Source organism: Octopus bimaculoides, chromosome 21 (genome assembly GCF_046866305.1).
Source record: "Octopus bimaculoides isolate indiv1 chromosome 21, ASM4686630v1, whole genome shotgun sequence".
Taxonomy (NCBI): domain Eukaryota; kingdom Metazoa; phylum Mollusca; class Cephalopoda; order Octopoda; family Octopodidae; genus Octopus; species Octopus bimaculoides.
In genome coordinates, this window is record NC_142948.1 from 20034747 (window position 1) to 20057625 (window position 22879).

At 35.5% G+C, this 22879-nt stretch overlaps 1 protein-coding gene across 10 annotated transcripts in view; it reads right to left on the bottom strand.

Annotated features, from left to right (window-relative positions):
• LOC106877675 (uncharacterized) overlaps window positions 1-22879 on the bottom strand; it is a 123725-nt gene that overhangs the window by 54603 nt on the left and 46243 nt on the right. For 5 of the 10 annotated variants that reach the window (XR_008266439.2, XM_052975336.2, XM_052975332.2 and 2 more), the window contains 5 exons: window positions 13442-13537; window positions 12411-12463; window positions 8454-8573; window positions 6419-6506; window positions 5313-5556 (listed from right to left, as the gene is read on the bottom strand). Coding sequence is in view for 9 of the 10 variants with exons in the window: in XM_052975336.2 (XP_052831296.1) it covers window positions 5313-5556; window positions 6419-6506; window positions 8454-8573; window positions 12411-12463; window positions 13442-13537 (601 nt within the window). In the remaining variant the exon portion in view is untranslated. The remainder of the gene's footprint in view (window positions 1-5312; window positions 5557-6418; window positions 6507-8453; window positions 8574-12410; window positions 12464-13441; window positions 13538-22879) is intronic. The other 5 variants (XM_052975337.2, XM_089338887.1, XM_089338889.1 and 2 more) reach the window with 3 other exon arrangements.

A 22879-nucleotide genomic window follows, 5' to 3' on the forward strand; every position in this document is an offset into this window, starting at 1 on the left:
ACAAGGATTGCAGCAAATGTTAGAACTGATTAAGTCGATAACGAAACCAGAGAATACATTTTCACCTGACCATGCAGCAAATTCCATAAGTGAATTCAAATATGACCTCGAAGAAGGAGTAACCTTCAAGGTTTACTTTCAAAGATTTGAACAAATTTTTGAAAAAGAATGTCAGGATTGGATGGACGAAATGAAAACATGTCTAGTTTCAAGAAAACTAGTGACAGTAGAGCATGAGAAGTACATGTTGCCAAGAAAAGCATCCAACATAAATTTCACTGAGACAGTTGACATTTTGTGCAAAATGTTTAGTGAACGGAGCTCACTGTTTAATACTAGATGGAAATGTTTAAACATAGAAAAGAGCGATGATGAAGATTTCACTACTTACAAAGGCATAGTTACTAAAGAATGTGTGAAATTTATACAAGGGAAAGGAAGAACACTGAATTCCTAAAAGTAGACCCTAAGAAGGGTATATATAAAAACGGAGGAGGTGGGGTGAATAAAAGAAATTGTTTGTTAAATGAAATGATTAAAAGGGGAGATGTATAGTGAAATTGTATACCTCTCCTGGTAAAAAGTGGTAGGATCAGCCATTATAAATAGTCCAGTAGCCGGTCATCAAGAGTGGGGTTGAGAGTCGACAGTTCTAGTAAGTGTCTTGTGGACAGAAGAAGTTAATGTATCACTATTCTGGTACAAAGATATACAACGGTTCTAATGACTAGTAACTATTGTGGCTAGTAGCATAAAACAGCAACTACAATATAACAGCAGTCACACATCACAGCAGTGGGAGGAACCCACTTTACAACATAATCAGAGAACGGGGGTTCATTTGAAATGAATGCAAGGGCTGTAAATTTTCTGGCAAATGTTCAGTGATCCAGGTTTCAGGGTGTCTTTGAGTATTCTTGCTTGCTCAGCTATTCAAAGCTTGCAGCATTCACTCCTGTTAATGTAGGGTCCTGGCCACTCTAAGATCCTCCACTTGATATCATATGGGGTCCTTTCATCTTTGAGGCACCAAACGTGGCTGGCTAAGGATATGACAAATCATCTTTCCAGAATCCTGAAAGAAGACCTGTGGTTGCACAGGAGCCACTTGAAGGCTGTCCTGGCTGAGCTGATATATCTCCAGGCTTGGGTGTTGGTTGTGCTCACATTATTGGTGCATCTTCGGTTGGCCTGAAGATGTAGTTGTTGCCACCAGTGTTGCTGGAGCTGCTACCAGTGCTGTTATCATTAAGAGACATAGGTCTGGCAATATTACTGTGGCTGTTGTTGTGCTGGTCATCCCTGGCCATGGTGTTGGTATCACTGTTGCTGATAGTGATGTGGGTGCTGTTATTGGTAATATTGGGCATGGGGCCAGTAGCCACACTAGTGCTGATGGTGTTGGCATGGTCATCATCTCCAGCCGTAGTGCTGGTGGTGGGATCGTTTGCATCAGTGCTGGTGTTTCTTCCACTGCCAATACCTTCGATGTTGTTGGGTGATCTGTTGTTGCTATTACTATGGTTGCTAGGTCTGGAAATCACCACAGCCTCATAGATGACCACCACAATGACAACAGCTGCAGCAATATTGCCAGACCCACACCTCATATTGATAACAGCACTGATGGCAGCTCTAGCAACATCTCCAGACCTGGAGCCAATTGAAGATATGTCAGTAATGTGAGCACAACCAACACCCAAGCCTGAAAATATATTGGGTCAGCTGGGATGGGCTTCAAACACAGGCTCTCTTTCAAGATTCCGGAAAGACAATTCATCACATCCCTTGCCAGCCACATGTGACACCACAAAGATGAAGGGACCCCATACAATACCAAGTGGAGGATCTTAGAGCAACAGGGACCCTACATTAATGGGAGTAAATACTGCAAGCTTTTTATAGCTCTTGCATCCATTTCAAACACTACCTGCTGCAAGCATGGGATTCCCCATTCTCTGATTAGATCTGGAAGGGTCCTTATGCTCTAAAAGCAGCCAAGGAAAAAAATCCCTTGTACCCCCTCTTTTGGCCCAGATGAACAGCTCTAAAGGAGATAACCTGTCCTTACTGACACCAGAGTATTTATTCTTTGGTAGCTTACAAACCAAATGACTGTAACGGATTTCTGCCTCTAAGAGGTGAATAGTTACATTTGTCTTTGGTTTTACAGTGTGATGAGACGTCCATGGGGCTAAGTCCTTTGTGGACGTGAAACCATTGGTCACTCTATGACTGGATATAGACTTAACTATATATAAATACATTACTGCTCTATGCTTTAGAGTGTACTTGTTTTTCAGATATATGATAAATTCATAATATATGTATATATATATCATATACTGGCCGATGCCAGTACCCCCTGACTGATCCCTGTTCTGGTGGCACATAAAAAGCACTATCCAAACGTGATCAATGCCAGGCCCAACTGACTGGCTCCTGTGCTGGTGGCACATAAAAAGCACCCACTACAGTCTCGGAGTGGTTGGCATTAGGAAAGGCATCCAGCTGAAGAAACATTGCCAGATCAGATTGGAGCCTGGTGCAGCCACTGGCTCTCCAGACCTCAATCAAACCTTCCAACCCATGCCAGCATGGAAAACAGACGTTAAACAATGATGATATATATATATATATATATATATATATATATATATATATATATATATATATATATATATATACATACATACATACATTAATATATACATAATTTTAAATATTTATATATGTATATATGTGTAGGTAAGAAGCTTGCTTCCCAACTACATGATTCTGTGTTCAGTCCAACTGTGTGGCATTTTGGGTATGTGTCTTCTACTTCAGTCCCAGGCTGACCAAAGCCTTGTGAGTGGATTTGGTGGTAGAACTCATCATATGTACCTGAGTGTGTGTGTGTGTGTGTGTGTGTGTACGTGTGTGTGTGTATGTATGTATATATATATATATATATATATATATATATATATATATATATATATATATAAAGTAGTATTACTAACGTTATTTACAGTAACAATAAGGTGGCTAGCAAGTTCACACCTTTTCAGGCACAATATAAAGTAATTTAAGATTAGGTAGGGTATATAATACCACTTGCTAAAATCAGAGCCATTGCTCCAAAAACCCCCATAAAAATTATGATAAAGATGCACACGAGCAATGCAATGAAGATTTTAGAAATAAGCTTAGCTTTGCTTTGAATACATCAATAAGTAATGCATATTTCAATACCAATTGATTTCATGCTTTGCATGACGAACATGCTTTGCAATCTTCAGTTGAAAACAGCAGTTAACATCTATTTCTAAAATATTCACTATGTTAGCTTATGTGTGTTCCTAACTTTAAACATCCTGCTCTGTTTAAAAGAAACTGTCGTAAACAAGAAAAATTTTAATGAAGTAGTATTATTACTGTTATTTACAGTAATAATAAGGTGGCTAGCAAGTTCACGCCTTTACAAGCACAATATAAAATAATTTAAGATTAGGTAGAGTATATAATACCACTTGCTAAAATCAGAGCCATTGCTCCAAAAACCCCCATAAAAATTACAATAAAGATACACAGGAGCAAGTGGTATTATATACTCTACCTAATCTTAAATTATATATATATATATATATATATATATATATATATATATATATATATATATATATATATATATATATATATATAGAGTATGTGTTTTGTGTATACACCAATTTGTCATGGGACTGCATCCTGGGAAAGTTTCCTACATGACGCCAAGTGTTAAAGAACACTGAATGTCCTAGACAGGTGATCGACAATGATAGATATTGATATTTGTCTGTTGTTATAGTTCTTCAGTTCTTCATTTACTCAATTCACATCAAAACAAATTGAGTCACAGGTCTGTGTCATATATGTAAACAGTGTGAGGACTATTTGCTGATGTGCTACACTATGTATGTGTGACATTATTAGAGCTGTTTTTAATTCAAAATTTAGTGTGTGCGGTGTGCATGTGTGTTTGTGTGAACTGTCTTCCCATTGCAACTAGTTGTAAACAAGTGTCACTATAAGGCAAGCAGTATCCTCTGTTTCCAATAAACTGTGGAAACATGTCTGGTCGTGGGGAAACAAGTGAAGGTTGGTGACAGGGAGGGCATCTGGCTGTGGAAAATTCACCTCAATAAATTCTATTGAACTTATGCAAGCATGAAAAGTGAATATTAAAATGATAATGATGATGATATGTGTACACATATGCTTCATAGTAAAGCATTTGGTGAGTACAGAGCATAATATTGATTTCAAATTTTGGCACAAGACCAGCAAGTTCGGAGGAGGGGACAAGTCAATTACATTGACCCCAGTACTCAACTGGTACTTATTTTATTAACCCTGAGAGAACAAAAGTCAAAGTCGACCATAGTGGAATTTGAACTCAGAACATGAAGACAAATGAAATGCTGCTAAACATTTCACATGATGTGCTAATGATTCTGCCATTATCCGCCTTAAGTACAGAGCATAATATAGATGAATGCTACATGATCATATCTTCATTAGCTTACAGCTGTTTTCTGCTATATGACACAGTGCACTTGGAGCTGAGTGCTTGTGTAATAGCCTATGGCTTCCTTCAAGTCATTAAAAGTATGCATTTAGTTTGGAAGGCATTTTAATACATGGAATCAATTAGTAGAAACAGCTGTAAGCTAATGAAGGTGATTACATGATTTCTGTTGTCATGTAACTAAAATGATTGTATTACTTCCCTGTATCATTCTTTTGCTACATGCTGTTTGGTTGTCATTAACACATCAGTTATTGTTGCAGTGGATTAACTTTACCTTCATATTGTTACTGTCTGGGTGTTTTTCTTATTTTCTTTTATGCTCATTTTCTATCTTATATTTATACCAGCAATAGTGACTTGAATTTCATATTTCAAAAACATTCCCAATAAAATTACTTTCATGTCCCATTCAAGTAAATTCAGTTAATTACATAACTACTACTAATAATTATGTTAATATTACGTAGTTGTAATTATATGGTTGTCATACCTCCATTTATAAACTGTGTTCATATGACATGACGACAATGTTACCATTGAGCTACGTCCTAAATTGTTGTGATGACAACGGCACCCCTATCATTTTCAAGCCCATTTGTCAAAGAATACTGTTGTCATTACAACTACAGCATTGCTTGGTTCATGGCAATGTCTCTGATCTTATAGTTCTTCCATTAAAAGACATATCAAATATTAAAACACCAATATAATAATACAGTTATACAATACAAATTAAAAATAGATATTTTAACCTTACAGTCCATGACAATGAAATATCAGATTGCTGTTGATCTTGATTTTCTTCCTGAAGTGGATCTTGTTGCTGTTGCAGTTGTTGTTCTTCTTGGGATGTTTTAGTTTCACTCTTGGGCACTGGAATTGCTTCATTGCCTTGACCCAATTCCTTTAGAATCTGCAGATCAAGAAAGGTACTTGCAGTCGATTCCTTGGACTCCACTTCAGGACCATCTTTGATGTCAGCAGACAGAAAATTCTTTGATCTGATTTAAAATTTATGACAGGGTTAAAAAAGGGATTAAATAACTATGGGGAGGTAAGTATTATTGTTTAGCCACAGGTCAGCCCTGAGCCAACAGATCTAATGGAAAGGTACAAAACTAAATGAGTGCAGGTATAACTATTTGATAAACAAGTTTGCTTTGCAACTAAATGGTTTAGAATTGATTCTACAGTGCATTATCAAAGCCTTGTGAGCAAAGCCCATCAAGTGAATCAATTCTGTTCTTGGATAGCATACATAATTTATTGCTTGATTTAACACAACCACCAGGCATTTGGATATTTAGAAAACTCCACTGTTGCAAGTATTTGGGTCAGTTCCCTACTTTTAGAATAACTTTCTTCCTTACTCTCAGCAATCTTAAAGGTACTGAAAATAAAGGTTGTGGATATTGCCCTTTGTAAGGACTGACAAAATTTAGTTTTCTAATCTTTTCAAATATAAAAGCATTCAAGTGAGAGGTGTCAACAGTATCAGTCAACAAAAGAATTGACAGAGATAAAGTTCCAAACTTAACCATATCAGCTGCCATAACTTCCAACTCTGTTAGTCACTGCAGGAGCCTCTATGTAGTTGCTAAATTTGTTAGAAAGAACAACCACATCTCCCTCAAATTACACCCTACCATCTTTGATTGTTGTAATCTGTGATGCACAGTGCTTGACAGAACTAGTGGGGCCATAGCTGGAATACTGTTGATCATAGATCTCTGCAATGAAAGCTGATCTGGGGGCTAAACTACAACAAGAACAACAGTAACTACCAACTCATTATTTGCTTGGGAGGATAGGAAAATGAACTGCATACATATACATATACAGACAAGGTTAGAGTAAACTCACTTATCTGATGATAAACTCATGCTGTTCATCAGGTTTCCATGGATATCTCCACCTAAAGATATATCATTATTTTTATTTCTTGGAGCTTCTGAAATATATTTATCAAATCAAAATATAGATTAGATTATTTTAAAATGACTTACAAAAGGGTGTAAAATAAAGTGAAAAAACAGGAGCTAGTTTTCAGCTAAGTATACTAAATAACTGATAAGTCTGGGCAAATAAACTATTAAATACTACAGTTGTTGATTGGTAGCATTGTTAGAATATCAGAATCCCAATGAGGCCAAATTTGCCTTCCTTCCTTCTAAGATCCAATAAAATGAAGTCTCGATTGATCTCTTTCTGTTCACTCTGCTCTTAAATTATCTTGAGGAATTCATTGGGCATGGATTGACAGAATTATCATAGCGTTGAGATATTAGTAAGAACTCTTTACATTTTGAATTCAAATCTTAATGAGGTCAGCTTTGGGATGGGAAAAATAGAGTACCTGTTATTTACAGAAGATGAATTAGTATGGTTTAAGGAATAGTTTCAGTCTTTCTAGGATGATTACCAAAAGTTCTTTACTTGCATGTAGTATCAGAGCAGTTGTTTGATAATTCTTACATGTAAGCAGATCTTCCCATGTGTGTAGGGGTACATATTCTGCCGTGAACCAATCTAATGGTTACTTAGATTTCTCTAGATTTTACAGCAGAGATCGAAAGGTATTGTTATGGCACTCTTTCCTGCACTACTTCTAGATCTGGTGCTTCCACATTTTTTATCTTTTCCAGAGCTCTTTTTACCTCAATTTTTAGCGGTTCAGGTTCTTTCTTGTACTGTAAATCTGTGCCAACCATGGCAACCATTGGATCACTTTCACACAATTTCTTGGTGTGCTCTAACCATTTTTGCTTTACCTGTTGTGCTGTTGTTAGGACTATTTCCTCTTGTGATTTGATACTACTTGTCTTTGCAGTGTATTCTCCTTTGAGTTCTTTCATCTGTCAGAAAAGATCTTTCAAGTGATTGTGTTCTTCTTCTTCTTCTACTTATGGTAGAAGGAAAAGAGAAAGTAAATGTCAACATCAAACTGGGCAGTGAAAGACTTGAACTGGTTGAATTGTACAAGTATTTTGGAGCCCAAATTTCTAATGAATCCACATGTAAGAAAAAAATTAGGACATGGGTAGCCATAGCAAGAACATCTATAGAAAAGCTTAAGAACACCTGGAGCAGTGAAAGTATCCCAACTAAGTTAAAAACAAGACTAATGTGAGCATTCATTTGGCCAAAAGGCATTTATGGTTGCAAAGCATGGACTTCGAACAAATTTGAAGACAATATAATCAATGTGTAGAGGTGAATGGTATGAGTCTCTTACAAGTACTATCAGACAAATGAACAGGTATTACAACAAGTAGGTGAAAGAGGACAACTCCTGAACATTATATGGCCATATTCGAAGAGGAAGCAGTCTGTAAAACATTATCATGGAAAGAAAGGCAGAAAGAGCAGTAGATCAAGAGGCAGGCAAAGAACACAATGGATGGACAATATCACAAACTGGTTAAATTAAAAATGGCAAGGCAGCTGGAGAACTCTAGCTTGATCAGGAAGACTTCCATTGTAATGTTATCAATGGGCTGCGGGTACATGATATTTGATGGCAATGACAAAGAATTAATATTCCCACAGAGTATCAAAATGCTACTGAAACTATAATAGAAAACTGAGTGAAATTTAATATAGTATAAGATACCATACCTACTTATTAGAGCCTAATAATATGTTTGGTCTAGTTATAGTATATATAATATAATCATATTGTATGTACTACACTAAACAGATCAACAGATACACACACACACACACACACGCATGCACGCGCAATACACACACACGCATGCACGCGCAATACACACACACGCATGCACGCGCAATACACACACACACGCATGCACGCGCAATACACACACACCTACAGTGCAATGAATCAATTTAGAAATTTACTGTAAAACCATATGAGTTGAATTGGGTAGCATACCTAAAAGAGTATGATGTCTGTCCAATGGAGGTAAAATAGACCTTGATGGTTGCTTGTGTGATTTGATTTCAATATCAAAGGGCTTTTTAAGTGGTGGTTTGGTGGGACTCTGAAATAATTCTGTCAAAATATGAAGGATGAATGTGTATTGTAAATCTAAACAAATATCTATGTAATAACCAGTTAAAAGAAAATAGAATTTTATTATAACGATAGTGGGATCTTTCTGAATTGACGGGCACCACTTTTCATTTATGTTTTATGTAGTGTTTTTGGTACCGAAACACTTTCAAACTTTGTATACTTGTATATTTTGTGTTATAGAACAGATAAAAATTTTTGTATTCAAAGTTATTTCATGTAAAAAATTGTCATATTTCAGTAATTTCAACCAATCACTGACGTCTATTGAGGTGAAAACAATTACTGCTGTGAATTGTGAACACCACACGTTGTGCGGTGTAATGGGATCTTTTCCCTTGAATGAAATTAGTGCCGTTGTTTGTCAACAACAACTATCAGCGGTACTGTTATTTATAACATCGTTCGTGTGTTTGTACTGGTTTTAGCTTTAGGGTTTTAGGGTTAGGGTTCAGGTTTTAGAGTTAGGGTTAGGGTTAGGGTTATGATTATTTTTGCCATAACCTAACTCATAACCCTAACCCTAAAACCCTAAACCCTTACTAGGGAATAACAAAATAATTACCAGGGAATAACGATCTTGACACCGGCAAAAATTATTGTTTACAAAAACAGCAGTAACTGTATTCAGCTGAATAGACGTCAGTGATTGGTTGAAATTACAGAAACACAACAACTTTAACATGAAATAACTTGCAATATAGAAATTTTTGTTAAGAAGGCTAAGAGAAAAAGATGTTTTGTATGACACATTCTACCAGTATCCCAAGTTTGAAAGTGTTTCGTTAAGAAAACAAGTAGTGCCCGTCAATTCAGAAAGATCCCGATTGTGTGCCAATATGATTACATATATATATCAAATCTGCTCTTTTTCTTGCTCTCTTTAAGTTAAGCAATAGAAATTTCAGTTAGCAACAATTTCAAGAACTAAACAGGACAAAATCTGGGATTGAACCAATGTGCTCCAGATCCTCAACATGCAAATGGATTCATAATTTACACACACACCACTGCCACCATTGCCACTACCATCATCATTTAACGTCCATTTTCCATCATGCTAGCATGAGTTGGATGGTTCGACATCCAACCCATAGCAAACTAGGGAAATGTGCCAGCTCTACTGTCTGCTTTGGCATGGTTTTTACAGTTGATTGCTGTTTGTGAACACCAGAGTGTACTGGGTGTTTTTCTATGTGGCACCAGTAATGCGAAGGTCACCAAGGAAGTTACAAGACAAAGATCCCTCAACTGAGTGGGAGTGGTATTGAGGAAGATGGTTTTGAGCCAGGGGATGAGAGTTTAGACTGTGACAGAGAGAGAGTGACAGGTGTCTTACTGTAGAGGAGATACATGGTTACCCAAGCTGGAGAGGAGAGAGAGAGAGAGAGAGAGAGAGAGAGAGAGAGAGAGAGATGGAGAGAGAGAGAGAACAAGAGAGATGGTGGCAATGTGCCATGGTGTATCCTCAATGTATCAGGAGGTGAAAGTAAATGGAGTGGTAAGGGACTTGACAGGGTGAGTGAAGAGGAAGTTCATGAGAGTGCAAAGGGGTGATGGGAGGGAAGGAGGAGGTGCAGTGAATGGTGAAACATGAATATATTGGGTAGCAGGAGGATAGCAATGGTAAATTTGGCAGGGGTAAGACAGAAGAGGTGACAGAGTGGCATTGAACTGCAGGAGTGAAGTGAGGTAGAGGCTAGCATAATGCATGAAGAAAAAATGTATTTTGGTTCATTGGGGTGGAATTTGTGAATTAATGTTATGTGTTGGTGGAATGCACAGCACTTCCAGAACTTAGTTTTGCTGAGGTGAGCAGGTCTTTCCAAAAGCCTCATATCACCAGACATCCCAGTCAACTCTCATTTCCTACCTGAGGCTCAACATTTTGAGATCAGCCCTCACTAGTTCATCCCATGTCTTCATGGGTCTCCCTCTTCCACAGGCACCACCCAGTTTAAGCAATCAGCACTTCTTCATACAGCTGTCTTCATTCATACCAATGTCCAAACCAATAAATTTCTTTTTATACAGTTTTTACATGTATTCAGATTTGTCTGAAATTTATATATCTAAATAAGGAATTGAATAGGTCTTGCACACACCAGTTAAAACAACAAACATTTTTATTATAATCATGTCACAGTTTGTTAAACTCACACAGTAGTTCAGTTGTTGCTCAACCTGCTGAAAATAGCAGTCAAAATTCTCACAAATCACAACCTTAAATGGCAAGATATTCTTTTCAGAATACTAGTATATAAAACAGGATGTTCAGGCTTAAATTTGACAATTTGCAGAAAGAAAAAGAAAGCACATCTCATCCAAAAATAAAAGTATTTAAAAAAATCAAAATGTCAACAAAATTATGGCTGGGAGATAACAGTTCACTCAAAGTAGCTGCCCTCAGCTTCCACCATGATCTCAATTGGCTCTGGAACCTGGCACATGCATTCCTCACTGTGTCCCTAGGAAGATCTTCAAACACCTTTTTGATCTTGTTCACTAGTTCAGCCTTGGTGTTACAGGCAGAGCAGTTAGTGTCTTTCTCAACTGTACCCCACACATAGTAATCTACGGGATTACAATCAGGGGAATTAGGAGACCAGAAATTGTGGCTGGTGAAGTTGTAGAAATTGTCTGGCAACCACTTCTGACTCTTTCCAGAAGTATGGCATGGAGCCAGATCTTGCCATCACACATATGACCTGCCAGCAACAACTCTTCCCAGCCAAGTTTTGACCATAATCTTCAGTAGCTTCAAGTAGCCATCTGAATTGAGTGTAAGGCCCTATCCTGCAGTTGTGAAATGAATTCCAGAGTGCAAACACAGTCAGAACACCTGCTTTGTTCCTTCCTGCTAGCCACAGCTGCATAGTTTTTGTTGCAACCATCCATGTCATGTCTTACAGCCTTTACAGTGTTCACAGAGCATTGAGCAGCAGTCATGTCAGCATGTTGATACCTGGTGTGAATCATCATGATATAAGTAACTCTTTTCTTCCAATATTCAGATGGTTTCCAGTCCTCCATGTCAGCTAACTTTTTCTCATTTACAGCTTTAATCTTTATGCTCGCCAATGCCATTGACTGTTCACAATTACATGAAGCTATTCTTGAAAAAAAAATTTATCCAGAGCACCCCGTGTCTAGAGTGTAACAAAAACATTAAATGAATATTAACATATGCTGAGGGAACTTCTGTATGGTTCTTCAATCTACAATAAATATCAGTTAGCCTTTGATCATGGCTCAGCTTGATCAGAACAGAGCTGGGGAATTGGCATAGGCAATGAATTGGCTTACAGTTGGCGAATTGGCAGAGTTATTATAATGCTAAATAGAATGCCTTCTGCTATTTTTTCCAATGCAATGCACTTTAGATTCAAACCCCATCAAGGTCAGCTTTGCCTTTCATTCAGATGTGAGTAAAAAAAAAGAATAATCAAGGTGTTAGATCAGTGCAATGAGAAACACATTGGCCTATTTGGGTCACCAAGTTTAACATCATCCTTAGCACCTTAAATGGTTTACTTTGTTGTAAGCATTCAGGTCTCTCATCTTCCAAAGCCAATCTCAAACATTCCACAAAGCATCATGGGCATTTTGAAAAAGAAAAACAAAAAAAAGAAAAAGAAAAGCATTTCTGAATGCTTACATACCTTAGAATTGAAAAGAAATGATAACTTGATGGTATAAACTTATATATCAGTAGTTTTTAATTCTAAGGTAGATTACACATAATCCGCTCTGGATCAAATAATGTGTACTATTATGAGGACTTCAATATTCAATGCCCTCACACACTCTTCTTACCTTTTTCCTCTTCAAGCAACATTTTCCCTCTTGATTTGAAAGTTCCCTGTGGTCTACAAATACAAAATTTTTACATGTCTTCATGGCCTTGCAATATACATGCTATTAAAGCAATAGAGAACAGTTGTTATATAACATGTTGTTATATCACGATAATATACCACAATGTGTTAACAACACATTACAGTATTATATGTACAAATGTATTGTTATATTACAGCAATATATTACCAATGTATTGCTTTAGTACAGTTATAATACAACAATATATACCAGTATTTTATTATATTATTACAACATATAACAGCACATTGTTACATATATTGAAGTAATATAACAAAACACTGATAGAGCACCCTTTTATATATTGTTGTGTGTGTGTGTGTGTGTGTGTGTTATTACTAAAATATATGACAACAACAAAACCTTAATATAATTGCTCAACCTGCTAGAAATAGCACCCTAATCTTTGTTAAATCAACCCTACAACTAGACAGTGCAGTCTTAGATACCTCTAAAAACAAGATAGTTATGGTTGGAAATCTTATGATGATATACATCTAATCCATCTGGGATGACCAAAAATAACTAACAATAATAGCAGCATTATTATGTGTGGTAACATATACAATAACAGTGCCTAGTCCAACAAAAGGAATAGTATTCAGAACTGCTAATTACTACCCATTTAAACTAAGAAGAAACCATTATACAGTCACTTATCCTGATTTGAAATAGCAACCAAATCCCATCTGACTGTCTTAGAAAAGGAAGTCTACATAAACACAGACATAACAAAATAAAACCATATTGGAATGTTTTCCTTTATAGATCTCCTCAATCAGGGATGATTACAGTTAAACAATAACTAAAATAACAGTTCAAATGTACTCCACTTGTTTAAACATTCAGCCATGTGCACTCTCAATGCGAATATACACGCACGCACACGCACACACACACACGCGCGCACACACACACACACACAAACACACAAATGTGAATAAATTAAAGTGTAAATAGTTACCTACTGGAGTAAATTGAATCCTTTGCCAGGAAATAAATTATGGGTATAATCTTGAAATATCTGCTGTTTCAGAAGTCTGTTCCCTCGCATCAAACCTAAACTGTGAACAGAGACAGCAATGATACATGGCTGTTAAAACTGAACCTCATCTTACTAAAATTAGGATTCTTTTGATTAACATCAGCTTTGGTGATGTAAATTCCTCCAATATTTACACCTATACTCATTTCAATCAGTTTAATCTCTAGTCATGTTCATTTTAGTCTCATATGTATGTAATTCTCATTACACATATGGAAAAAATAAAACAACTGATGATGATTATATATTAGTATATATTATATATTAGTAATGCATGTATATAAGGTGTACTCTAGAAGTTTTAAGGCTTGTTTAGAAGAGCCAGTTACAACTGTTCTAGATTATAGTAATCTGTATATCATTATTATACACTTAATAAGCTGACCTGCCAACTTATGTTATTCCAGATTGAAGGAAGGGGATGGCCATAACAACACTTTGAAAACACCAGACTAAACACCCCTAATTACAGGACATGGAGACAATTTGCAAGCTTGCTATACAATAATTTTTTTGTGTTAAACTGGATAAAAAATGTCACAGGAACTTAAGAAATGCTCTAATGGATTAACTTGTATGAGCTGAGTATCTATTTTTCACTGGCACAAGAGGCCAAACAAAGCAAGTTCACTAGGAAGCTCATGATGATACCTTTTTTTGACAGTAAAGGCATCATCTACATCAAAGGTTCTCAAAGTGGGCACTACTGCCCCCTGGTGGGCATTGAGACAGTCCGGGTGAGCATGGGTGCTTAAGGGGGCGGTAGAGAAAATGAGGTGTTGGGAGGAAGGGAGAGGCGGAGGAAGGGAGAGGCAGAGGAAGGGAGAGGCGGAGGAAGGGAGAGGCGGAGGAAGGGAGAGGCGGAGGAAGGGAGAGGCGGAGGAAGGGAGAGGCGGAGGAAGGGAGAGGTGGAGGAAGGGAGAGGCGGAGGAAGGGAGAGGCTGTTTCATTCTGTCTATACAAGTATAAAAACTTGTCTGGTTTTCTTTCCTCCATCTATATCCATTGTTATATCTAATTAGCAATTAGATATAACAATGCATTATGGGCGGGAAAGGATACTAGGGACAACTTTGATATACCTATGGGGGCACCCGATTCCTCTCAAGCAACAGACATAGTAGACATGTATTTATTATCCGAACTTAAACTAGAAAACTTAAAGTTAGAAGGTGGTTTATATAGGGATGACCTATTATTAATAACTAAGGACTGCACCAACAGAACTCTAGAATTATATAAGAAAATATATAGTTTTTTTTTAAAGAAATCGATTGAGCAATACTATATATAATGAGCACTACAATGTTAATGATTTAGATGTTGATCTTAATTTAATAACAGGTATAACTCAACCTTTCCATAAAAATAATGAAAACCTTAGATATATTAATGCTAAAAGTAACCACCCACCCGCGATTAAAAAATCGTTAACATATAATACAGGAAAAAAGAATATCGCTACTTTTGTCTAACATGCACCTCATTATAATGAAGCACTTTGTAAGGCGGGATATAATAATAATATAAAAAATTTTTAATAATAATTCTAGCTATACCTTTAATATAGATAAATTTCACTCACAATGGAGTCACTCTTCAGGTCTTATAAAGTCAAAAAATGTATCCTACTATTTAAATAATATAAATAAAATAAAATAGGAATAAAGTAGAAATATCGTACTTGTAGGAAAGTTATTATTAGTACAATACATAAAATGTCAAGGTTTAATAATAATAATCTTTCAAGTTAAAGGACTAATTCATCTAATGAAGAAATGCTTTCTGTAGATTAAGAATAGGAAAACATAAAAAGATAGTGTTATTAACTAATAAATGAATTCGAACATTTAACAGTATTAATAAAATTAATAATAGAAAAACGAAAAATAAAATGAAACTAAGAAACATTAACAGTAGCAAGAAGAAGTAATGGCGATGAAGGGTGTGTGTATATGTATAGATATGTACATATAGACATGCACATACATGCATATGTACATACATACATACACACATTTGCATAGTCAGTTTGGTTGGCCTTTTTATATAAAATTGAAAGTGATGATGTTTTAGAAAGAGAGAGACGGGGATGGGGAAGAGAGAAACAAATTAGAAATTTGTGCAGGGGTATCCTATTTTGCAAGGTATCCTTGAGTTTATGATTTCAGAGAAAAGTAAGGAATTCTTCATATTTTGCATTTTTGGTATTTTGACTCTACAGTTTGAATTGTAGATTCTATATCTTTAATTCTATATTTCACAGATAGATGTTGCAATATTTCGGTTGGATAAATTGAAATATTCTTTTCTACTCTATGCACAAGGCCTGAAATTTTTGGGGAGGGGACCAATTGATTAGATCAACCCAGTATGCAACTGGTACTTAATTTATAGGCCCCTAAAGGATGAAAGGCAAAGTCAACCTCAGCAGAATTTGAACTCAGAACGTAAACACAGAGAAAAGCATTTCTGCCAGTTCGCTGCCTGATAAATCGAAATATTCTTTTCTACTCTAGGTACAAGGCCCAAAATTTTTGGGGAGGGAGTCAGTCGATTAGATACGCAACTGGTACTTAATTCATCAACCCTGAAAGGATGAAAGGCAAAGTCGACCTCGGTGGAATTTGAACTCAGAACGTAGACAGATGAAATATCACTAAGCATTTTGCCTGGCATGCTTACCGCCTTGATAAATCAAAATATTGCAACAGCTAAGACTGAAATATAGAACTAAAAAAGGCTTTTTCGACTGAGATTCAAGTCTTTCAGAACATTCACATCTATTTTTCAAAAATATATAATTTAAAAGTTTGTTTTTGTTTTGGACTGAAAATCTTTTGTATTTAATTTGTATGAGTATTTTAAAGATTTTTTAAGGATTCTAACCTATGTATATATATATATATATATATATATATATACACACACGTACATACATACATACATACATACATATATATATATATATATATATATATATATATATATTTGAAGATAAGCAACAAAAATTCAATAGGTTATAGCAGTACGTACGTTTCGTACAAGCTCCATTTATTCATGTAGTGAGAACACCACATAGAATGTACAATGAAAATGTACTCCTCAGCTGCATAATGGAATTTCATTTTAGAAAGACATTTTGAAGATGTTTGCAAAAAAACAAGAGTAAGAGAAGAAAACATACCATCTCGATTATGCTGCAGCATAATCGAGATGGTATGTTTTCTTCTCTTACTCTTGTTTTTTTGCAAACATCTTCAAAATGTCTTTCTAAAATGAAATTCCATTATGCAGCTGAGGAGTACATTTTCATTGTACATTCTATGTGGTGTTCTCACTACATGAATAAATGGAGCTTGTACGAAACGTACGTACTGCTATAACCTATTGAATTTTTGTTGCTTAACTTCAAATTTTATTCACCAAATCTCTAGATTTTGTTTTTGGTTTTTACCCTACCAAATTCTGGTGCCTCAAACATTTTAAGTACCACATTTAATCTTTTGATTAAATCTATATTATTATTATATATATATATATATATATATATATATATATATATATATACACACACATTATATAGATATAAGCAAAGTATATATGAGGCACTTTCAAGTATCAAATTAGTCCACAAGCATCTCGAAGAAATTCAAAGCATGTTTTATAATAGTGCCACCTAGTAAAGTTGGAATGTGTTCTGTTTCAACACACATTTTTTATTCTTTTAATTTTGTTCCAATTTGTCTCAAATTTGGTGTACCAATATAGTTTTGCATGCTAATTATGGAAATGAAGTTCTTTTTTGTCATAAATTAATAAAAGTTTTTTTGACTTATAAATTTTGCAAATTTACCAATCAACAAGCTGCTGAAAAACGTAACTGCTATTTACCAGAGTAACAAACAGCAGCAGTTTTTACCTCCTGTGTTTTGAGTATGAGACTATGTGATAATGGTGATGTTTGTATGAGCCTTGTCAAATACATTCAACATAATACACACAAACATCATAAGCATGCACATATACACATTCTCATACATACCAGGTACACACACATGCATACACAGATACACACATCATATACATACATCACACGCACTCAGTGACACATAGATACATACATGAAAACACTTTAACATACATACACAGGTACACATACATTACATGCACACATAGTGACACATAGATATATACAAGGACATACTCTGACATACATACAAAGGTACACACATATCATACATGTATTTTTGTTGCCTATGTTTTTTTAATATTTGATATCTTTCTGCCCTGTGTATAAATTTTACCTGTTCATAATGTTTTCCTTTAATTTTGAAATCATTTATATGCCTCATCAAAATTCATTTGATCTTTATCAATTCATACTATTCCTCCTCTCTCGATTTTTGTTCTAGGGAGAAATTGCTCTTTTGCCAGATCCTGTTTTCTGATTCACTAAAAATTATCAAACTTTAAACCACTGTAACATTTTTCTAAAATTTTTCTAGAAAAAGTGATTAAAGTAAACTGTTTCCAGTGTGAAAAATTACATCAGTATACTAAATGTGAAAATTTTTATGTAATTTGAAAAATTAAAAAATCTGTTTTTCAAATGGAATAGGTCCAAATCAGGAAGAAAATAATTCTTTACATGCGCCAAGCCAATCTGATATGTAAAATTGAGGATTTTCTGTGTATTATCTTTTCAGAAAAAAACTATAGCTTCATCGACCTCATCTAAAAAAAAAAGTGTAGGCAGTATAGTGTTGACTACCTGAAGTATGGATTTATTGCAGCTCCACACAACCAACAAGCAACCACTCTGTTACTCTTGTGAAAAGACTTTTACAAATGAAGCGATGAAACTAACAAGGCTCCAAGAACACTTGAATAAAATGCATCCTGATAGAGTAGAAAAAAATTTGAATTATTTTCAATCCCTTAAAAATAATTTTCACATGAGAAAAACAATAGGAATTTTTTTTCCCAGTTGATCCAGTCAGTCTAGTGATGGTTTGCATGCTTCTTATATAACATACTAGCAGTATAACCCGATGTTGTCCGTACGCTATCTACGATAAGTCTTGCTAGGTGAAAAATCAACTAAAAAAGAAAGCCTTACAACGAAAAAACCCTTATGATGTAAATATGTTCATAATTCAAAAGACAATGAAATTAATAGGGAAAGTCTGAAGGCTGCTTTGTATAACATTATTAAGCATACGTAAATTTCATCCGTCTAATTGGCTATAGAAATACTTGTGCAAAACAACTTCTTGCGCTGCTCTGATTATACATAGAAGGGTAATCCCTTTTCGCAGGAGCTAGGATGGCAATTTGTGATGAAGCAATTGCTGGCGATCTGTTGCTACACAGTTTTGCCAGAATTCTATCAGATTGGGCAGAAGATGTTGATGCACCAAAGTAGCTACTGGAATGTGGTGAATTGCTGCAGTCTGTTGCTGTCATTTTAAACTGGTTGCTTTCTTTCCCCAGCAAACTCTCTTCTTTGGAGGCATAATCTATGTATATATTAAACAGAACAACAAAAGTTATAATAGATGGCAGGGTCGGTACTTTTCACATATATGTAATTTTTCAGATTAACACCTGCACGATTACCCAACCCTAACCCTAAAACCTTAAATCTAACCCTAACACTAACCCTAAACCCTAACCCTGACCCTAAAACCGTAACACTAACCCTAATCGTAACCCTAAAACCCTAACCCTGACCCTAAAACCCTAACCCTAACACCCTAGTGAAAATCATGGTATATTTACCAAACATTGACGAACATGAGTTATATTGTAGTCAATGATTGTGTGTACAGGTAGAAGGGAAGAAATATAAGAGTTGCTAGAAACAACAGCCAAATTTCCCTTAAATCACACAAAGTAAACGGAATTTTAAAAATCTAATTACTGCACTGGAAAGTTCATATCGAAAAAATTCCATTGATGTAAAAAATTTTAAATTCCGTTTACTTTGTGTGATTTAAGGGAGATTTGGCTGTTGTTTCTAGCAACTTTTATATTTCTTCCTTTCTTCCTGTATTGGCGTTCTTACACATTGATCACGTGCTCAACATATAATATAGAGATTAAGAATAAAAGAAAGAGAGAGAGAAAGTGATACATAAACCCTAACCCAAACACCCTAGTGAAAATTGTGGTATATTTACCAAACATTGACGAACATGAGTTATATTGTAGTGAATGTTTTGTGCACGTGTATGATTTTGAGATAGCGAGAGAGGAAGAGGGAGAGAGAGGGGGAGAAAGGAATAGAGAACGGGAGCAAGGAAGAGAGAGAAAGAGAGGAAGGGAGAACGGTAGACAGTTATAAAATAGCAATGCATGCGCATGTTTATATTAGAAAGACACAGAAACTAAATCTTATATCTATAATGTTGATGTGTTTATGTGTATGGTGTTGTCACAGATCACGTATGTGTGGTTGTGTGTGTTTTTATGTATCTATGTTATGAAAAGTAGGTAGAAAATACTAAGAGGAAAGTTTAATCTATGACTTTGTATGTATCACACTCTCTCTCTCTTTTACTCTTACTCTCTATATTATATGTTGAGCGCGTGATCGATGTGTAAGAACGCTGGTACAGGTAGAAGGGAAGAAATATAAAAGTTGCTAGAAACAACAGCCAAATCTCCCTTAAATCACACAAAGTAAACGGAATTTTAAAAATCTAATTACTGCACTGGAAAGTTCACATCAAAAAAATTCCATTGATGTAAAAATTTTTACGAAAAAGTGGAAAATGTGGATTTCTATAAACTTTTAAAAAGGCTTCACACAGATCCACAACTTCAGCTTTATTATATACGAGAGCAATGGAGAGAGAAAAAGAGAGGAATGGAGAATGAAAGACAGTTATAAAATAGCAATGCGTGCGCGTTTTTATATTAGAAAGACACAGGAAGTAAATTTTATATCTATAATGTTGATGTGTGTATGTGTCTATGTGTATGTTGTTGTCACATATCACGTATGTGTAATTGTGTGTGTTTTTACGTTTCTATGTTATGAAAAATATGCTAGAGGTAGAGGAAAAGTATTGATGACTGGCTGTCATCATGGCATCATCAGATATCTCAAACTCAGTCTACTTGATGTCTTCACGATGCACTGCATGATTCACTAACAACATCTTGTTGTACGAAACCTCAGTGGTTGTCTTCATGATTCCCTATCATCACTGCTGTGAATAAAATCAAATCTCATGCACTGAACTCTCGCCTGTTTCAACAGCTTTGCTTTGAAAACAATGAAGACTTTCAAAACTTGCTGCTCCACACAGAGGTGAGATGGTTATCATGGGGAAATTGTCTGAATCGCTTTTATGCTTTGATTCAGTAACGGAGTTCTTTGATACCTAAATTCTGCAAGTGCTATCAAGAATTATGGCTTCAAAAGACTATCCGTGACTGCTATCCAGAGCTTTGGAAGAAAGTCAAATTGTTTTCCATTGCCTTTCCAACATCTTATTTGGTTGAGAGAGGGTTCAGTGCAGTCATCTGCCTTCTTACGAAACAGTGGTTCAAGCTTCCAATTACAGAGTGTACTGATCTCAAGCTTATTCTTAGCACAATTCAGCCTGACGTTGAGAGGCTACTTTTACTTCACCAAGGTCATCCTTCTCATTGAACCCCTCCCTAAAAACCTATCTGGATGGGCTATTTTAGTGGGATACTATTATGGCTTTAGTCTTTCATCTCTTCTATTCTGCTAGCAACATACACTTTTTTAATGCACGATCTTTGTGACATTTATACAAACAAACTCTTATTATTGGAGCGAAATTCCTTTCATACAAGACTTATAACATTGTCTTTTTTATACATTCCTTTGTTGCATGCATTTCTTTTCTTTTGTGGAAGACTCTTGCTGCACTATTAGTAATCAAGACCTGCACTTGCAACCACTTATTGACCACTGTATTTTGTGATTTCTATTTCATGTACAGTTGTTCTTAGTTTTTTTAGAGGTCATAAATTACACACTAACTCTACAGAAACTACCTTTTTGGGCAGTATACTACTGACACTTGCTCTCAATATGTTTGCATATTTTGTTCTTTATTTTTGTTTTTTGTATTACAATGTTGCTTCCCTTTTTCCCTAATGCCATATCAGCTTGCCACAGGATAATATGGTGATGTATCAAAGTGAGTTAACTACTTTCCTTCACATATTGTTTGCATTTACAAAGTGGAAAGCTCTGTTTACCTAAACACTATTGCTGTGTATATGTGCAGCACTTTGCTGAATGTTGCCGCTAAAGGTTCTTTCGCAAAACAGACAGGTGACAAGATCTGTTTCTGCTGTACCTCAAAGAGAGAAGAACTGCGGCCGAAGTATGAGTAATGTTGAACCATAAGAAGGTCTCAGAAACCTATGTCCAACAGCCAAATGCTTTTAAACACCTTTCTCTCTCACATTCCTGAAGAAAAAGATTATTTCTTCTTTGTGAAAATTCAATTAATTCACTATAAGTTTTGTATTATGGTATTTCAACGCAGATCACCATATATTCTCTGCTTACACCAAAATGCCTTTCTTTGACACACTTAGCCATATCTGCTACACTTCCAATGTTTGTTATTTGTATATATAACTTATGACAAATAAAATTATTATGTTGTTGTTCAAGAGAGTCGTTGATTTAATTTCACGCCTAACAAAGACACTTTGTTAAGCCCAAAGCCTTCTCCTTCTGATATAAAAACCTTTAAAAAACATGCATGCCACTACACTGCTAACTTCTCCAATATGCGTTGTAAATTTGTGCATTATTTTATTGAGTAACAATATGTAATGAAGGTTTCTTTTTTGGTAGTAGATTAGAGGACGCTATGAATTTATTATAATATTATGCACGTATAATACATAACTTAGAAGCAGCGCCACAGATGTATCAACACAACACACACGAGATTGAAACAGCCGACCTCATGCACTTCTTATGAGGAATTCCAGAAGAAGCTTCGTGAGACCACTCCTGAGACGCTTCAGAAAAAAGAAAACCCATTAGAAAACAGTTTATAGCAGAGACTCCAGCAAATTAAGATCTGAAGAAGGAATTCTAATTCCAAAATATCATCGGACTACAGTTTACCAAGTTACAACAGGTATACAGTCCATTTTTTGTTCTATATTGCATTGTTATACCTTCCTAAACTTTTATTCTTTACAAACAATACACAATGCTTCAAGTGAACTACAATACTCTCCTATCTCTATGCCTGGGTCAGGCCGAGTTCGCAACTGCTAGGGAGTTGATCAAGCTATCTGAGAAACGTGCTAAAATCGGATGCCAAATAAACTTTCTTAAACGCTGCCT